The 19,506-nt window shown below is 52.5% G+C and overlaps 1 protein-coding gene across 3 annotated transcripts in view; it reads right to left on the bottom strand.

Annotated features, from left to right (window-relative positions):
- Window positions 1–19,506, bottom strand: part of ADGRD1 (adhesion G protein-coupled receptor D1) — a 145,364-nt gene that overhangs the window by 93,423 nt on the left and 32,435 nt on the right. For all 3 annotated transcript variants that reach the window (XR_010933399.1, XM_067701242.1, XM_067701241.1), the window contains 6 exons: window positions 19,241–19,305; window positions 18,298–18,453; window positions 14,198–14,257; window positions 11,565–11,682; window positions 10,463–10,573; window positions 8,592–8,667 (listed from right to left, as the gene is read on the bottom strand). Coding sequence is in view for 2 of the 3 variants with exons in the window: in XM_067701242.1 (XP_067557343.1) it covers window positions 8,592–8,667; window positions 10,463–10,573; window positions 11,565–11,682; window positions 14,198–14,257; window positions 18,298–18,453; window positions 19,241–19,305 (586 nt within the window). In the remaining variant the exon portion in view is untranslated. The remainder of the gene's footprint in view (window positions 1–8,591; window positions 8,668–10,462; window positions 10,574–11,564; window positions 11,683–14,197; window positions 14,258–18,297; window positions 18,454–19,240; window positions 19,306–19,506) is intronic.

Genomic DNA, 19,506 nt, shown 5'->3' with positions numbered 1-19,506 from the left:
ATGGAGTCATGAGGCTGAAATGATATTCAGGGCCAGGACTAGGGCTAGGCAAGCAAGGAAGCTGGGGTGCAAGATCTAAGAAGGTGTTCACGTTCAGGGCCTGCCCCTTGCAGTGCCTGAATGACTCCCAGAACGCACACCGACCTGAATGTTGTGTTCTCGGTGTCTGCTCGAGCCCTCGCCCCGCCCGGCGTGTGGTAGGTGATCAGCAGATGTCTGTTGCCTGAATCTGAATTTCAGACGCAGCTACACTAGGATGCTTTCGGCGTGGAGTCATCCGGGCCGCGCTCGGGCTGCCCAGCCGCCTGCGGGTCTCTTGCCCAATCTGGACTTTGCGTGTCTCCTATTCACTCTCCAAAGCTCGACTGGGGACTCTGCCCCCCAGGTGCGTTTATGCCCACAGGACTATCTTCGTAACATCGAGCCGACCCCTGGGAGCCGGGGGCACCATCCTCTTCCTCCTCCCTCAACTACTTGTGCCTACTAACTAGCCTCAAAGCTGTTGACCTGGACTGGAGCCCGCGGGACCCACGCAGCTCCTGCAACCGCCCCCCTTCACACACCGCACCCGGCTCTGCACACAGGGTCCTTATACGTGTCCCTAAAAAGGAGCAGGTCCCCAGGAGCACAGAGAACTGTTCCTGGAATTGTCAATATGAGATGTTTTAAAAATATCGCTGTAAAGATTTAAAACCCCAGCCCTGTCTTCATGGAAAGACCCTGCAAGAGGGTCTTTCCAACAGAAGGTCACCAAGGACCCGGGTCTGTAGCAAAGCAGAGGCATGGTTTCCTCGTGTCTGAATATCACCGAGGTTGGAATCTTGAGCGGCTGCTGGAAGCTCTGAGAACATGGCTGATTTTCTGTCTGATTGCTCTTCTCTGGGAAAATGTCACTGGTAAAAGCCCAGGACGAGAAGACACACACAGAATAAGTCACACACATTAAAAAAAGACACTGAAAAGAAAGGAGCACGCTACTTCAGCGTTTCTCAACCACTGTTTTCCTCATCACCCCCTCAAGAGTCTTATTAGACATTTTTTTCCTAACACCCTGCCATTAACCCACCAACACCCCGCCCATCCCGTGAGATTTTAGTGCCACAGAGATACAGTAAATCTGCTTACGTACATAAAACACGCTCCATACAACTCTGCAGAGTCACAACCACTGTCATAGGTCAGACTCCTTGTCCCCAAAACCAATCTTCACCCCACAGAGGTGATATCACCCCCACTGAAAATGCGTGGGGTTCAGCCCCTGCCGTGGAAACCTAAGACTGGCTTGATGTCACCAGGGACCAAACCAGACCCAAAGACAGAAGGATGTGGTCCCCGGTGACACAGAGGCCAGCTCGCTCGCAGAACGATGGGGCTGCCCAGGCGGACGACCTCTCCGCCCATGATTCCGGGGAGCTGAGATGTTCTGCGCTCACCCTTGCCAAGACCTCACAGCCCACGCTTCCCTCCGCAGGACTCCCTGCACTCATCACGTATGTAATTCCAGCAAGCAAGCTAGAAGTCATTCTTCTAGCAAAAATTAGGACTCCAATATTAGCCAACAATAAAATCACAACCCTGGGCATAAAACTCTAAAAATACAGCATCATTTGTCACACACGCCTCCTCCCCCTCCGTGTACGTTGTCTAATAGTTCATCCAGTCAGCTGTCCCCTCCCACTGGGAGGTAAGGTCCCTCAGGGCCGCATTCTTGCCCATTCTGTTCATTGCTCTCCCAGCTCCCAGAACCATGCCTGACACACGGTACGTTTTCAATTAACATGTGTTGAATGAATGAATCTTCTCACAGGCAGACAATATGGAACATATTGGAACAAATATAAAACACATGGAGAACCTTCTCTCGACAGACAGAACGCAAATCCAGAGCGGATTCCTGGGTTCCACCCCGGGAACACGTGGACTCAGCCAGATGTAGTCTGGGAAACACCGCCTTCGAGGGCAGGAATTGATACCAGACTCACCAAGTCACGGGAAGGCTGACGGTCTACACTGCACCCTCAGGAGCATTTTTCATCCGGAAAAGTGCGATTTCCCAATAGGGACGGGTTTACAAGGATGCTCTCCAGTGACTCGCTTCTCATGCAGCCAGGGAGGCCCTGCCTCCTGGCTGGGTTCGCCCTGTGGACAGGCCCCGCTGGGGCTCCGGGGTCGCCGGGCCAGGAGGAGCCCACCGCTTCAACGCGACCCACCCAAGTCGACAACGACGAGACACCAGAAGAACTAAGAAATCACTGTTTACTTTGGAGATGCGATAACGGCGGGAGTTTACTCTGTAGTTTTTAAAGAGTCTTTATCGTTTAAAAATAGAGACTAAATGTTTCCAGACGAAACTACACGATGTCAGAGGTTGCCTCCAAATAACTGGTGAGGCCGGGTGGGCAGAGGAAGCCCAAGCGGCCGTGGGCTGTCCTGGTCCTGGCCCGGTGGTGACCGTCTCTCTGTTTTTACAGATGTTCAAAATTGTTCATAATAAAAAGAGGGTTGTTTTGGTTTTGTTTTTTTTTTCACCGCTTCATTTAATCTCTCTGGTACCTCCAACTGTACTAAGAGTTTTGCTTTGGTTTCATAAACCTGACCCAGGTTTGACTTTTTTGTTTTTAACCTATTTTCCAGGGAGCAGTAACGCCTGGAGGCTGGGTTATCTGTCACTTTGGAGCTGATCATACCAGGGCTTGGGGGTCTTTTCTGGTTGGAAAACCAGCTCATTCTAGATGCAAGGAGGGAACAGGGCAAAGGAGACAGCCAGGGGGCGGGGGCCGCAGCGTTACGGCCCGTTCCCTCCTCTGCACAGAGCCCTGCCCCACGCTGCCTCATCCAGGCCCCATGCCCTCTGCTTTGGGTGCGTTCAACCAACGGGACCACCAGTAGGAAGTCAGAGGCGTCAGAGAGGAGAGTGAGGCCCACACAGGGCTGTCCCCGTGGGGCCACCCCAACTCGGCCCCAGCCCACCGAAGGGCCCGGTACCCGTCTGGTCCCCGCACGCACCCCTCCATCTTTGCACGGGGAACCGTGTTCTCCTGCCGCCTTCAGCCCAGGGCCGTAGCAGCACACCCCATCTCCTTGTTCCGAGAACTTTCCTGTTACTGTACTCTATCCTTTTTAGTGGGGAGCCCACCCCGACCATGGCCTTGCAAACGGCCCCTCCATTTAACTTCCCCCAAGTCACCCATCTGGCCCCTATGGGGGACCCAACTGACACAGCCCAAAGTCCAGCCCTGCAGCCTCACCTATTTCGGCACTTTTGAGCCACGACCCCTCTATGGGTCACCTCTGCCTTCAATTAAGCCCAGAGAGGATGGAAGATTCCAGGATCTCAGGGGCAGATCTGGGAACTCTGAAATCTTCAAGCAAAACACCCAAGCGTGTGGAGAGATGATCTCTGGTCCTCAAGCAAGAGAAGTTAGCACACATGGGATAAGAAAAGGGGCCTCAGGAAGAACCACTCCGAGTACAAGGGGCCCACAGTTAAACCAAGTTGTATAGGGAAATTTAAAAAAAAAACTTTAACTGCAAATATTCCCTAGCCAATGAACTACTTTTCTAATGAGTTCCCACTCAAACATGGTGCCCTGCTCGCTCTGGGGTCTATCCTCATCCATCCCGTCAGAGCTGTGTCCTCGCTGACCATCAGGGGAGCAGCAATGAGACACTGAAAACACCAAGCAAAGGAAACCTGAACCTCATGAAAGATGCTGCCCCTGGTGACAGGGGTGAGAGCGCCGGAGGGACTTGGGAGAATTCTCGAGTGGACGTGAGGCCTCTGGCCAACGGACAACCGAAGAAGAGAGCGTCCACCAGGATGGTGGACGTGAGCTCCGTGGTACTCAGGTAGCTGAGTAGCCGAGTTCTCCATGTCCAGAAGTAGTTCAGCGGGGTTTCTCAAGAGAGAACGGCAAGAACCGGAATTTCCCTAAACCGGGACCCTCCTCTCCAAACTCTGCATTGCAAGGGTCACGCCCACAGGAAATTTGCTAGACACAGTGCACCTAGATTCCCACCTCCTACCGTTCTGCCACGTTTGCTTTAACTGGCATCTCACACTCTAGACACACACAAACACACACACACACACACGCCTTGCTGCTGAACCGTCGGAGAGTACATCACGACACTCCACCTCTGAATTCGTTAACAGGGACCTTCTAAAAATAAAGACCGCCTCCTACATAATCACCATCCCATCATCGCGATCAGAATCTGACATGGCTTCAATCATCACCTGGTGCCTGGTCCACTGTCCAACGTCCCCAGCGTCCCCACGGTGTCCTTCAGAGTGAGGCTTCTTTCCCGTCAAGGAAAGGACGGCATCCATTTAGTCACCATATCCCCTCAGTCCCCTCTGATCCGAACAGTCCCCACTCTTGTTACTGCTTTTACTGCATGCATGTTTCACAGTCCAGACCAAAGTTTTGCAAAATGTCCCTTGACTTTCCTCGTGGGGAGCGTCGGACCGAGCGTCTGGGGGCAGGATGACCCTTCCCACTGCCTCACATCAGGGGACGCAGGATGTCAGCCTGTCCCGATGTCGGTGACACCGAGCGTGACCCGTTGGCTGAAGTGGTGCTGACAGTGTCTCCGCTCTTGGGGACCTTCTCACGAGGTGATTAATGGGTCCCCTGAGGGGTGACGGGGAATAACCCTGGGCCCTCACAACCCTTCACCCGCTGGTGTCTGCCCCGAGGAGGTTTGCCCAATCGATGGCTACACCAAGGGCTGCCACGTGGCGATCGTGACCCTGCCAGTCCTTCTGCCTGGATTGCTCAGCGTTACTCTACAAAGGAGAAGTGCAGACATTTACGCCAAGTCAAGCCCCATAGAACGTGTCCTTCTGAAGCACGTGTGAGTCCACCACTGAGATGCTGAAACCCAGAGGCACGAGTCCCAGCCCTGCCGCTGCTGCTGCAGCCGTGGAGCGCCGTACCCTCTGGGTCCCGGCTCTGTCTGTGGAGGAGAAGCAGGTGACTCTGCTCCCTGCTCAGCTCCGACGGCTCTTTGGAAGGAAACGGCGGTCCCAGCTGCCGGCCTGGCAGCTGAGAATCAGCAGGAACCCAACACTCCTTATCACTACAGGGCCAGGGGCCGTGGGCCATGGAGTAGCCCCCGAGTCCAGGCGCCTGCAGAGGCCAGCAAAGCCCCCACCCAGGACCTGTGGACGGTCAGGCGTTGCCTTGGGCAGCCAGCACATGGGCCCGAGCGGTCTACCCAGGGCGGGGGGGATGGAGAGCCCATCCTGCCCCGACCCCCTCCTTGTGCTTTAAACTCACGCGCTGACTCCACTCCCCAGGGGGTTAAAGGACATTAGGATTCCACTGCATCCTTTCGATCTCACAGAAAACCGTAAATGTGTGTAGATGACGATGCACAAAACTAAAAGGGAACGAAGTCGGCTGTGCGGGCGAGTGGGGACGCTGGAACGCTAACAGCGCGACAACGGAATGAAGTCAGCTGTGCGGGAGAGTAGGGACACTGGAACGCTAACAGTGCGACTGCACAAATCTGCTTCCAATCCTGTGTGGAATTTGATAATCATCTCAGAGGCGGAGAATGGGAGAACATCCAACCACCTCACGAAGTGATAAGGGAAGTGCTTATATATCACGTTCCAGGGCTTTACTTAAACCATTAACTCAGTGCTCACGGAGACCCTCAGAAATCGGGATGGCCGGCCTCCCTTTTAGAAAGGAGCATGAGAGCAAAGAGACCACCAGCTGGTGAGGGCAGCCGGCGGCAAGAAGAGACCCGGGAGCCTGGCTCCCAAATCCAAGGGTGAACCACAGCACGACTGTTCAGTGTCACCTCTGTGCTGCCGTGTGCTACGGGAGCAAGCACAACAGGGACCACACTCGGAGAGCTTCTGGGGTGATTTTTTTTTTTTTTTTTTGAGGTTAATGTTGACAGTAAGACATCTTTGCATCAAGTGTTGGCTTTAGAGCTAAAGGTTCAACACCTGAGAAATACACCGTCATCACTGCAAAATCATTCTGTTTCTGACTTGAGGAAAATGAGCACTTACAGTCTCTGCTGACAGAGTTCAGAGGTCAATGGTGTTAAGGCCAATGGGTAGAGGGCTGCGAGGAAGGGGATATTCTCTGCCTGTGCGGGTCTCCAAGCCCACGATTTGTAGGGGGTATAAGAGTTGATCACGGCGCCCCGGGTCCTGAGGTTCCCAGGAGTCCTGCTGGGTACCCCTGGGCAGTGAGTACGGTGGAAGGAAGGGAAGGCTGGAGCCCTTAGGACGGAGGGAACCACACCCAGCGGCCAAGCTTCAAGCTCACACTTCGACTCTCCACAGCAGCTCAAAGTCAGCCCCAGCCCCATCCACTGCTGCCAGCACTGATGCAACTGTCCACCGGGGCTGTGCAAACCACAGGCACTGCCTAGTCTTATAAATAAAGTTTTATCAGCACACACCACTCCATGTCTTTATGTATTGTCTGGGGCTGCCTTCCCACAGCTCTGCTGCAACAGAGACACTAGGGCAGGTAAAGCCGAAAATATTAACCACCTGGCCCTTTATGCAAAAGCTTGCCAACACCCAGATAGGGCGATGGTTCCGGTCACATGAAATCAAAGTGCCTGCTGCCGTCTGCAACCCTCGATCCTGCCTTCCTTCCCTTTCCTGAGGATGAGGGGTACCGAGAACGTGGCACAGACGCCGTCCTCCCCACGCCCCTACCCCGGCCCGCGGCAGGGCTCGGCCATCCCCAGAAATACACGTCCATGGATTTCACTGGAAAGGCCGTTTCAGTCGGAACCTCCAGCAGTGAGAGCTGTGAATAAGTGCTGATAAATTGGGGCCAAGGACGGATCCGCTATTCACCCCTAATCTCAGGTTTGGGGAAATTGCCCCCAAATATTCAAGAAGGCCTGTTGCCGAGGAAAGTGTGTGGCATCTTCCCTTGTGACTTTCCTGAAGAACTCTGGAAAGCACACCCGGAGCGCCAGGTCCCCTTTCTGTAGTTAGAAGGCTCCCCCAGGCAACCAGGCCCAGAACCGGGCTTTCCTCCAGGTCTGCAGCTAAACCACGACTGTTTGCCCCCTTCCCCCGCCCTCCTCCAGGGTTTTGTACAATGAGCTGGTCCCTCACATCAGGCGGGAGAGGAGCCTGTCTGAGAGACACATGATATCAGGGCTCAGGTATCTGCATCATTAGAAGGTATTTATCATTTCTTGTTTATCTGTACGCGGTAAAAATAACTGCCTACTTTTCCATCACACACGCCTCCAAACACCCGGCAGCAGAGCCAGTGGCTGAAACCCGCCCCCGCAACGCCTTCCCATCAGCAGAGACAGCGAACTTGCAGGAATGCCTGTCCTCGTACCATCAGCTTTCCCAGGCTCTGTCCCGGCGGGGGAGGGCAGCGGGGCCCCGGGGCCAGGGGTGAAGGCCCTGTGCGGCTCCCTCTGAGATGCGCGGCTCTCTCTCCAGCACCTTTTCAGAGCCCCCCGCTCCCCCGCTCTGGGCCCGGCACCGCGCCAGATGTGCGGGAACAGAGATGGACCAGCCCCTGCCTGCTGCCCTCCGCGGAGCCCCTGTCTGGGGCGGATCTGTGCCCAGCAAAACTGGCTTCACCTTCCAAACACTAACCGCACAGAGGGGTCCCTTGGGCTCATACCTTGCTGGCCCTTTCTCGGCACCGGCCCTGGGCTCTGCCTCCCTGCCCGCTCCCAGAGACCCCATGAAAGGGAGGAGTGGACCCCGGCCCTAACCTCTCCTAAGGGAACCAGCCCCTCCCCGTGGTCGGAGTAGGGCCGACCCACCCTCCCAAGCCCCAGTGGGTCAAGTGAGCAGACCTGGCCAACGAGAGTGCAGGGGCTGGGGGCCCGGATGGTCATGTGACCCAAGTGGGCCAATCACAGCCCTCTCTGGATTTTGAATGAAACTGACTTTTCATTGCTGAAAGAGACTCGCTTTCCTTCTTGAGACCTCAGGACCCCAACCCACGTGGGCCTGAAGCTACCCGGAGCCAGCCATGCCTCTACGGAGGAGTCTGCCTGGAACTGAGCTGACACGGAGGGGCCCGCCTGGAAATGAGCTGACGCGGAGGAGAGCAGAGGCAGGAGACACAGAGACAAGGTCAAAGAAGCATCCTCTGGGTCCCTGGATCCAGCCGTGCCTGAACCCGACTGACTCCTGCCCTTCTTAGTCCTTGAGTCCTCAGTTCCCTGACCTTCTGCCTAAGCTGACATATCCAACACAGTCTTAACTGATATAGGCATGTGCTACGGGCTTCCCATTCTACAGAAGTGGAAACTGAGGCTGAGAGGTCACTTGACTTGTCCAAGGTCACACAGTTCCAGGTGGAACCGATATGGTCACTCAGCCTATGCTCCTGACCCCTGCACTGTCAGCCTACACCCCAGGGCTTGCTGAACCCCCACTGTAGGAGTCCCTGTGTCTTCCTCCTTTGCCCTAACAGTGAAGCACCAGGAATTAGCGCCACAAGTCCTCTGATACAATACTGCGTGTGTTGGTGATGGTGAGGAGGTGCGGGTGTCACAGCCGCCAGCCACCCAGCAAACAAGCACCCCCTCTCCCGCTCCGTGCTGTGTGGCCCCCAGAGACTCACTTGGTGCTGGCCGGCTGGATGTTGCTCAAGTAATAGTGCACCGAGCGGTAGAGCAGGCCCACGACGGTGGTCCAGGCTGGGGAAAGAGCAGATGGCCAGACACCTGTCAGCATCCCAGGTGACAAGCAGGAGAGACACAGAGCTCCCTGCCAAACCCACTCGCCCAGCAACACACAGCGCAGACCTCACACCCAGGAACCCGGCAGCTCCTCGGGGGGCGAGGGGAGGGACACTCAGGGGCAGAACTGGCCACAAGGACAGAATTTGAGGAGAGACCCCCCTCCACTCTTCAACTGTGAATCCAACCACAGCAATCGCTCCCTACGCTGCCCGGGGGACTCAGCTCTGGACACACGGATGCTGCAGCTCCCCGGGAGCCAGACACCATGAGCTTCTGAAGGCAGAGCCCCCATCGAGCTGTGGGCGGCAGCGCCAGGCGACAGTGCTGCACTCGTGAGCGCATCTCAGCGGCTGTCTGCGTCTGGAGTATTTACAGCAACGCCAGCGCTCGAGAGAGGCAGGATTTACAGTCACCCAGACGTCTGTCAGGCCTTCGGCTGGGTCCCACCCCTCTGTGATATTCCAACTTGGAAACAAGAATCATCTATTCTGTTACCTCCGTGCACGAGCTTAACAGGAGGCTGGGAGGAGCAGCTGCAAGCTGACCTCCGAGCTCTTCGGGATGTTGGTTGAGTGAGTTAAGATTTCAGCGACGTAGTTAATAATCCACATAACACTTACCGTGTGCCAGGTACTGGTATAAGCTTTGCTCTGTTAATTTTCACCACAATATACTGCGGGAGGTACTAAGACTGTCTCCTATCACAGATGAGGGAACTGAGGCTGGGCAGGTTCAATAACTTGTCCAGTAAGTAGGTGGCTGGCCCAGGATTCAAGCCCAGGAGTTCCATCCACAGAGTCGGTGCTTGTGACGAACAAGCTCTACGGCCAAGTGTGAGAAGCTTCCGGACGTACAGACCGTGAGGCTGCGGTCCTGCCAACTCCGAGACACTGAGGATTTCTAACGGATCGTGCAGCCGTGTGAGATGAAAAGATCCCACGTGCAGTCGGTTGGCCTTGGCATTGTCCCTGGACCCCCCAATTTCTGTAGTTCACCCTGAGTGCGGGGGGACAGTCCCCTGAGAGCAGGACACCCCAACATCCCTGAGCACCTTTCACACAGGCAAACTAGAGGGTACAGGGAGCAGAGGTTGGCTCCCAAGGGCTGGGGAGTGAGGACCCCGCGCTGGGGACGGGACACCATGGCCCTGCACCCCGCAGCCCGGCCCCCAGTCCTGAAGGCAGAACCCAGGAAATGCATGGCCTCCGGCCAGATTGTCAGGAACTGAGAATCCACGACTCCCCAGACCGCCCGTGGCCCCTGGGACGGAGGGACACGCCTACAGAGGCACAGTCCCTTTTCAAGGGGCAGACGGGACAGTCATGGCAGCAAAAATGGACAGAGCCACCCGGGCCGCCGACGGTGCTCCAGGGCCAGAGAGAGTAATCGGGGTCCCCTCGGGGCTGGTTCCTCACGGGCCTTGACCTGGACCCACCCAGGAGGAGGACACCAGGCCCCCCAGCAGGGAGGGGAGGTGGCCACATCAGTTCACATTCCGCTGAGAATCGCCTAGCGAGCCCGTGTGGAATGCAGATTCCCAGCTCCTCCTCCCCCCTCCCAGTGCATCAGGCTGCAGCAGACTCAGAGTCGAGTCAGCGCTGTGACAACATCTCAAGAGCGTCTGATGACACACTGTGTTCCCACAGGCACACAGAGGAGGCCTGGGGGCAGCCCCTCTGCCAGCTGACAGCCACAGGGCTGAGTCCCTCCCTGAGGGTGCTGGGGTGCAGGTCCCCCCAGCTGTGCTCACCTTGGCTGTGGAAAGCCTCGTGGGGGATCTCGATGTAGTTCTGCCCCTGGGCCGGGAAGCGGTAGTGGGAGGAATTCATGGTCTTGGGGAGCAGTTTGGCCAAGGAAAAGTCTAGAACAAGCCAGAGAGAGGAAGCTGCAGTCAGTCAACTCCAGGGCAGGAAACTGGGCGTAAAACCCACCTTCTGTTGTTTTGTTTTGTTTTTTAACAGAACGAGCTCTCTTGGGGAGTGTAATTACCTTTAGGAAACGAGAACCTAAAAAATAAGAGTGTCCAGGGCAGTAACTGCGGCCACGTGGCCGACCCACCCATCTACCACCGCTGGTGGGGCTTCTCCCAGCCTGCGGTGACCCCTGTGCCCTCAGCGCACCCCTCAGCTCACGACGCCTCGGGTACTGACTGCGTCCCGTCCTGCAGGAGACGCCTGTGCTGAGGGCCCCTCCTCCACGCCAGGGACCCCGCGAGACGCAGGAAAATGAGACACTAATCTACGTGAGGCAAACTCAACATCCCATGGAGGGACCTGTCTTGGCCGACAAACTCCCATTAAAACGAACCCAAGTGGGTGAATGAAGCTTACTTTCCAGAGAGTGGCTCTGGCGGTAAAGTATTAGGGCACCACGCTCCCTAGACACAGACCCTGAAAACAGAAGGGCTGCGACGTCGGCCTGTAGGGGACCCCGTGCCTGTTGTCTTGGAAGAGCCTCCAGCTGACCCCGGGAAACCTGCTACCCCACGGACACTCCAGGGGCTGCCGCTGCTCGCCTCCTGTTCTGAACTGAGACAGTTGTCACCCGAGATGAATCTGGCCCCCAAGTCAGCATGCAAGGCTCCCGTGGTCCTGTGTGCACATCCCAGCTGAGCACGGCTGCCCCGACCTAACTCTGTCTTCCCCCAACATATCATTGTGCATCAGGCAGCCTAGTTTAGGACAGCAGAGAGGTGCATCTCCAGTGATGGTGTGTGAGGTTTATGCGTCCCTGGGCGCGTGCAAGAAAACGCAGGAGTGGAGTGGAATTCAACAGGCGGGTGGCATCCCCTGCACCCCGCTCCCCTCCCGCCGCCCAGCCGGTCCCCGCCCGCACCCACGCTGCCGAGCTACCTGCCACGGATGAGGAACCCGTGATGGCAACCGGGGGCTCGCTGGCCTGCAGGTTGAAGGATATGTGGCCCATGACGGTGTCCACGGTGTCGATCAAGCCCAGCACCACGGCACCGTCCTGCAAACAGCACGACACGAAGGAAGGAGACGTCAATACGGGGCTCTCTCAGCACGTGCACCCGACGGAGGCAGCAAATGCACCAACACCCAAGATCAAGGTCATGCTCACTGTCAACATTCCTGCAAAGGAGCTCGCCCAGCATCTGCTGAGCAACATGGCGGGCCAGGCTCTGCCCTCACAATGACCAGACAGAGAGGAGAGACAGTCGTGCCGCTACTCCGTTTCACAGGCGCGGAGGGGACCACTGAGGTCACCCAGCCCAGCTGAGCTCGCAGAATGTGGACACCGGCTGAGGTTGACCCTGGTCACCCAGACCGTCAGCTCCAAGGCTTCCACGCTCAGACACAGACTGACCAGACCTGGTCCCCGCTCCACTCTGAACTCACTGGGGCCCTTGACAGGTCTCTGACCCCCAACTCCATCCCCTTCTGTTTCACGAGGAGGGGGGTCACTGCTCCCAAGTACCCTCCAGGATGAAGACACCAGCACTTGTGTCTTAGTCTCTGTGAAGGGGAGGAGGCTTCGGAGATGCCAGCACCTCAAGCCGGCCCTGGCCTCTCCGACGTGCCTGGGGTGTCCCTTCCCCTCCAAGGGCCTCTCTCTCCACTCTGAGTCCCCAGGGCAGAGATGACCCCAGTGGATCCCCAAGAAGGCAGGGGTCCCTGGTGGTGGCCCCGTATCTCTGCAGCCAGCTCGGATCAGGCTGACTATCTCTCATCCTCAGACACACGTCTAGCAGGGCAGGGGCGTCTCAGTTCCCTGGGAACGCGGCGTGTGACTCTCTGCCATCACACCCCTTCTCTCCTTCCCGCCTTTCTGAAAAAGCATCCGTCTGTTGCTAAGCGTCCCAGGCGTTCTCTCAAAAACACACGCTCCATGAGCGTCTAACGAGCTGGAAATAGAACACTGAGGCCAATTTTAGACATTTTCTTTCAGGCCTGTGGCCTGATTTCAATCGGCCAAGCACAGTTAAGCACATGAAAATCTGTGTTTCTGGCGTGTACAGCTCTTGGGTAGTGGCTGATTCATACCTTCCCTTTAATGCACAGTAGAGCCGGCCTGAGCCTGAATAGTTTCATGATTATTCATAGTTTGTGGCAGTGCATTAAGAAAAGGCTCATTTAAGATGATGCGGAAAATACATCTGCTCAGGCCCTCCACTGGCCATCCTCTGGGTGTTTCCCAGGCAGCAGCCCTGCACGCATCGTCCCCCAGGAAATCAGGAACTCTGGAGTGCTGTGCCTTTTAAAACAGAATGTGTTTCCAGGTAAGATTATGTCGGTCTTAAGTTCATGACCGTCTTTCTCTCCCTTTGCCAATGCGAAGCCCGATCTCGTTCCATCTGAAACTGTTCAGATAAAAAGTTCATCAAATGTAAACCCTGGAGCCACCTCATTGATAACGAGAGAAGGTGATGTCGTTCTGCTTCAAACTGGCAAACATGTTTTAAACTTTACAGGAGTTCAGGAGAGGGAGCGCTTTAAGTAACAGTGTGGTCCCAGCCCTTCCAGGCAAGGCAGTTAGGAGTCTTCCTCCCCCTTCTCCACCCCTGCCGGGCAACCTGGAGGCCACATTTTTCAGACAGCAACATCAGAAAATGGACAGAGCCAGGATCCCTAGGTCACTGGGTGGAGAAGAGCTGACTCACGTCAGACTTGACATGAATGAGAAGTAAATGTCCACTGTGCTGAGCCACTGAGATGTAGGGCCTATTTGTTACTGCAGCATAGCCTAGCCTAGCCTGACTGACAGAGCATCACAGAAGATACTTATTATTGGGAAATGTCCTTGCCATAATTAAAGAAAAACAGGTAAATTCAGATATATAGCATATGTGCAGACTATATATGCATATAAGAGAATTGAAAACTAGATTTGAAGGGATATATACAAGAGTGTTAATAATCATTCTCTCTCGGCCTGAGGATTTCAGGTGATTTTTATTTTATATATATCTTTATGATCTGCATTTTCTAACTCTCTACAACATATTCACTTGTTTTATTTCTTAAATAAGTAAAATCAAGAAAGTTACTTTCAGAAAGAAAAGAAAAGGTCTTCCATTCCCCTAGTGCTTTAGTGTACAGAGGAAAGGAGAGGCTGCTGTGATATTTACTCTTACAATCATGAAGAGTATATTGTCACATGTGCTACTTTTTTCATTTAATCTAGTGATCTTTAACCATCAAACATGTGTTTTATTATCATTCAAGAACAGTGTGATGGTAAAAAATAGGTTTCTAAAATGAGAAACAAGCATACATTCCTCATGCAGAAATCCAACTGTTTTCCTGTTCAGTGTTGACAACAGGACCGTGGTACTGATGCTCATAGAACTGATCCATAGAGAAGGCAGAGCACTGCAAATCAGCCGTATATCCAGTCAAAATTAGCTCTAATATCCCAGAGATGCGTCATTTCTCTTACAGATGTGAACTGGGCCATACTTATGCCACTTCCAGAAAGACAAAAAGGTGCCCCTTTTGAAGATCTCAACGTTCTTTTCTCTTACCTCTGACACAGCAGTCCAACCGGGCAAAAAGAGAACCTCTCCCACGGTCTTTAAGAAAGTCTAAAGGAAGACAAGATGACACTGCTTAGCATGTATCCTTAAGCCTCAAAATTATAAGACCTTTGATTTTCCCATCTCTGTCAACCACGGGCTGGGTTTTGCATGTACACAGTAGTAAACCAAAATACCTCCCGTTAGTGGATCTGGTTACGTTGTACAAAGCCCTTTTATAGATGTTATAGATGTTATCTTATTTGCTCCTGGTGACAGTCCTTTAGTCAGTGACAAACATTTAGATGTTAGATGTGTGTTCACAGCTTAGTTACGGCAGCAGCCCTAAGTACAGTACCTGGAAGATATAACCGGCCCTCGGTAAAAACCTGTTGAACAAACGAATGAATGAATGAACAAATCATGGCCTGCTCCGTGTGTTTTTCTTGGCATGAGAAGCCAAGCTGACATAAAAACCCACTTGTTTAATTGGAAATGACCCCTCCATAAGCAGAAGTTACTCGGGGTCCCTTGGACAAATCACCTTAAAACCATGTTTGGTTTGGCTCACTATTGTTCTAAAAAAATGAAAGTAGCTTGTAACATCTTCAAATCGGGAGATTTAAATGAAACTATGTGAATTTCCTCCTTCTTGTGAAAAAAGCAGAAGCTTGGACAATTCTTATCCCTTAGTCCCACATGGCCACCATTGACCAAAACAGAACAGCAGCTGACCCCTTAGGTAGTTGTGCTTTCTCCAGCTCACCCCAGTCCTCACCACTCCCTATTGCCTTCCACCTAATCTGTTTCACTCATTTACATTACTCATGTAGGTTTCTAACCGTGCATCTCCTACTACAGACACCAGAAGCACACTTAGAGCCTGATCTAAACCTCCTATATTTCCACAAAACTGCCTTCTCCAAAATGCCACATCCTTCCTCACACTTTTAGATGCTAAATATTTAGAGAACACATCATCAAAATTCCTCACTCTTTCATTTATCTTTATTTGATAAATACTTATAAGACCCTGAAGTGCAATGCCTTAAAATTTAAAGATGAAATTTAAAAACTAAACATGAAAAAAACAATCATGATCCCGGCCCTCGTTGGGCTTGAGGCCTAGGGGGCAGAGTTTATAATCTAGAGCAGGGGTCAGCGCTTTTCTTTAAGAGGATCACCTAGTAAAAATCTTAGGCTTTACACGCCATACAGCTCTGTCACAAACACTCAGTTCTGCCACTGTAGTGCAAAATTAGTGACAGACAATCCATAACTAAGTGAGTGTGTTACAATAAAACTTTATTTACAAAAACAGGCAGTGGGCTAGATTTGGCCCCAGGGCTATAGTTTGCTGAGTCCTGATCTAGAGCAGTTCAGCTGAAAAGAAATATAATGCAATCCACAGTTTTATTTTAAAATTTCTAATAGCCATATTTTAAAAAGTGAAAAGAAAACAGGTGAAATTACTTTTTAATAATACATTTGACTTAGCCCAATATATCTAAAATATCACTTCAACATGCCATCAATATAAAAATCATCAATTTGATAATTTACATTCTTCTGTTATACTAAAGTTTAGAGATCCAGTGTGTGTTTTAGATCTTGATTTGAACTGATCACAGTTCAACAGCTCAAGAGCCATGTGTGGCTAATGGTCTCCTTATTACCCAGCACAGAACTGACTTCTTGTCGCTTTCCCGTTCAACTGTTAGTGGTGAGAAGCCAGGGCATTATGGAAAATTGGACACGGATGCCAAAGATGTTTATTTCTCATCCAATCAGAGATGGGTGGAGTTTGGGGTAAATCTCCAGGATTCCTCTCCAGGACACCCAGAGTCAGGTATCTCAACACGGGCCCCCATCAGAGGTCTCAAGCTGATGGCCCACAGGCTGAATCTGCCTCATGAATGTCTTTTATTTGGTTTGTACACAATTGCTTTTAAATTCCAGTTAGCTGTCCACTTTTTTTTTTTAATTGGATGATTTTCCACTTCAAAATCAGGTACGGAGTTTTGCTTGCAAAATCAGAAGCGGTTACCCTCAAGGTGAAAGTCAGGGGACTCGAGCAGCTCGACGCCACTCCCTGTGGGGGGGCACCTTCCAGTTTGCCATGGTCTCTACTCCTCCCTATTGTCTATCTGACCCAATCATCCATTTACTTTATTTATCTGGCCCCTGCATGCATTTGAGTTTGGGACCTCTGACAGTGTCCAGTATATCTGAGGGGAAAAGGGGAGTCGAAAGGAAAGAGGAAACCACCAAGCTTCAAAAGAAACTGTTTGCTATGTAGACCTGCCTTGAATTCTGTTCCCACGTAGACGTCTCTTCGATTCTATGGAGGAGCCGGACCCTCCCGTTCACCCCTCTGGGCAGTCTGCTCCCTCTGGGCATTCTCACACCCACCCCTAGAGCTCACGTGCAGAGCCCGGAAGTGCTTCCTGTGGGGAGCCCGGAAGTGCTCAGAGTGCTGCCTTGGCCCCACCCATACTGCCATATGATTGGCTGAGCACCCAAGCCAGGCCTGCTCCCCTCGGCTAGTGATTGGTCTAGGTGCAGTCATGTGATGGATCTTTGCAGGGGGAACCATGGGGAAGAATTTCGTCCCCTATAAAGAAGGAGGAGCCCCCTGCCCTTGCTTTCCCTCCTGGTGGTTGGTAGTGAGGTGTGGTGTTTGGAGCCGTTCCAGCCCCTTGGAAATAGAGCAGAACGCCAAGAGAATTGTCCTGCTGCTACCCAAATCCCTGCTGTGAATGAAGACTGAAGTAGTCAAACCTGGAGTGAAGCAATTAGATGCCCCTATTGTTTTTAAAATAGTAATATGACTGTTTATTTGCAGCCAGAACCATTCTAGGAGAGAGACTTGGGTCATCAAATTATCCCCATAACACAGACTGGGAAACTGAGGCTTGAAGAAGTTAAAAAGTTGCCCAAGGACATAGAGCTGGGGGTCAAGCCCAGGCTTGCCTGACTCCAGTGTCCCTGAGCTCCTGCAGCTCGGGACATCCCCTCACAGCACTTTTCAGACTCCATGGTGCACCTTCACCCTCTCAGCCCTGAGCCTCTCGGAAGCAGGAAGTGGTTCTTGGTCGTCCCAGATCCTCAGAACCTAGCATGTTCTATGAATGAATGAACGAAATCTGAGACGTCTAACTCTTGCTTCTGTCGCCTGGGCAGGAAGGCTATGGCGTTCAGGACCCACCCTGCGTTTCAAGATGTCTTTGTTTACAGAACACATGCTTTCAGGTACTTCTCTGGATCTGTCTTCAGCAAGGAAACCAGTAAGAATTACGAACTCTTAAAAAGCACTCGCCAAGTGCCAGACACATACTATGCAATAGGAACCCTTTTAGTCCCCAGTGAGGTGAGTCCTATTATCTCCCCATATCTCAGACGAGCAAAGTGAGGCAGAGACATGTTACATAACGCGACCAAGAGTGCACTGTAAGTAACCGGCAGAGACATTCAACCCAGCAGTCAGACCGTATACATCCTGCTCTTAACACTTATGCTGCACTTTTGAAGTGAAACGGTCTCAAGCATCCCTTCTGTCTGCACAGCAACCAGGAGCCCTGTGCTGAGATCGAAGTTATCAAGCCCCCAAGAGCCCAGCATCCTCCCCTACCTTGACCTAGAAAGATTTTGAGAAATGAAAAGAGAAAACACCTTGGTTCCAATGCCATACGTGGTGCATTCCCTAAGTGCTTTACGTAACTTTGGGAATTCCCACTGAGATACAAGTCACAGTGTTGGGGTCACACTATGGTCCCACGGTTAAACCTGCCAAAGACCCAACTCCACCTTCTACCTGTTGCCAAGGGAGGTGGCAGAGTCTACAACAGGAGTTGCAAACCCAAATGCCTACAGGGGCCAGGTGGATGGAGTGAGGGGCCAGGCTGGCTGGGCACTGGGAAAACAAGACGAAGAGTCGAGTCTCATCTTCAGGAGACTCCACTGAGCTGTGCAGAGCTGGCTGGAGTAGCCACGCCGTCTGGTTGAAATCCAGACTTTTAGAGTAAAGTTTCTGATTTTTTCAGCCCTGCGTAGGTCAAACAAGGCACAGCTGTGGCCGTGGTCTGGCCCACAGAATCAAATAGCTTTACCTTGGTGAGATTTAATGCTGTTTCCTCTGAGAGGGATTTATTGGGTAAGCTGAGGGACATATTCTGAAGGTAATTCAGAACAATTCCAGGACTCTGGAAGTTTCTTCTCTCCTCTGTCAAGTTGGTTATGATGGGATGGTAGGCGTCAATGGGCACCTAAAAGAAATCAGCGACGTGAGTTCCTTTAAGAACTAAAGCCAAGATTTGTACAGAAGTTCAGCGTGTCCTCCGGGCCTCGTGCTTCTCACACCATAGTAATCATGGTAATAGCACCTACTATCTACCAGGCAGGCACCCCTGCGACTGCTTCACGAATAGCATTAACATTTCATCCTTTCAGCGGCCTCATGAAATACGCACACATTTGATAGATGATACTAAGCATGGAGAGGCTTATGCAGAAATAAGTACGAGAACTGGGATTTGAACCCAAGCACATGGTTCTAGAGTCTGTTCACTCGCTATTACATTAAAGTTCCCACGGAAGGGAAGTTGATTGATCACAAATTAATTCCAGAGGGGAACGCTTTCTAAACGTATCGATCCTTTCCTCAAACATCAGAAGAAAATGGCGCAGAGAGAAGCCAGGTGTCAAGGCCGGCTCCTCTCTGTTCTCAACTCATGGTGCCAAGTGCACCAGAAAACAGTCCCGGGTCGGGGGTGGGGGTGGGGGTCCCTAGGAAGTCTTGGTGACTCCGTGTAGGCACCGGAGGCTACAGGCCACACGGGAAGCAGGTCTTCCATTTAGTCACTCCGAGCATTGAGATTTAGTGCCAGCGTTGGCTTCCCCTACATTTATTATTTCCTCCCAGACATTCATTATACTGCCAGTAAGACAGGACCAGACTGTGAAATGGGATTCCCACTCTCCTGGCATATAGTCCAAGCAAAAAGACATCACCAAGATGGGGAGGTGGGGACAACGTTAAATGCATCTGCTCACCATGGTGTTTGCTGTGGCTGTCGTGAGGAAGCTGGGTGGCGTTGAGGACAACAAAACATGCTTTCCTGGAAAAAAATCAATCATGCTTCATTAAGGGCTAAGCCATGGTCACCTCGTTCGCCCTCAGGAAGGCCTGTCCTTATTCAAAACTGGCCCAGCTTCAGAGACAAACTAAGAAGAGTCTGAGAATGTTTTGAGTAGCAGTGTCGCTGGAAAGATAAAGGCCTAATAAATCAGCCAAATGGGTAGATTGTATGGATTTTCCC

This window comes from Pseudorca crassidens, chromosome 12, assembly GCF_039906515.1.
Source record: "Pseudorca crassidens isolate mPseCra1 chromosome 12, mPseCra1.hap1, whole genome shotgun sequence".
Classification (NCBI taxonomy): Eukaryota; Metazoa; Chordata; class Mammalia; order Artiodactyla; family Delphinidae; genus Pseudorca; species Pseudorca crassidens.
This window is presented reverse-complemented; position numbering and strand designations above follow the sequence as displayed.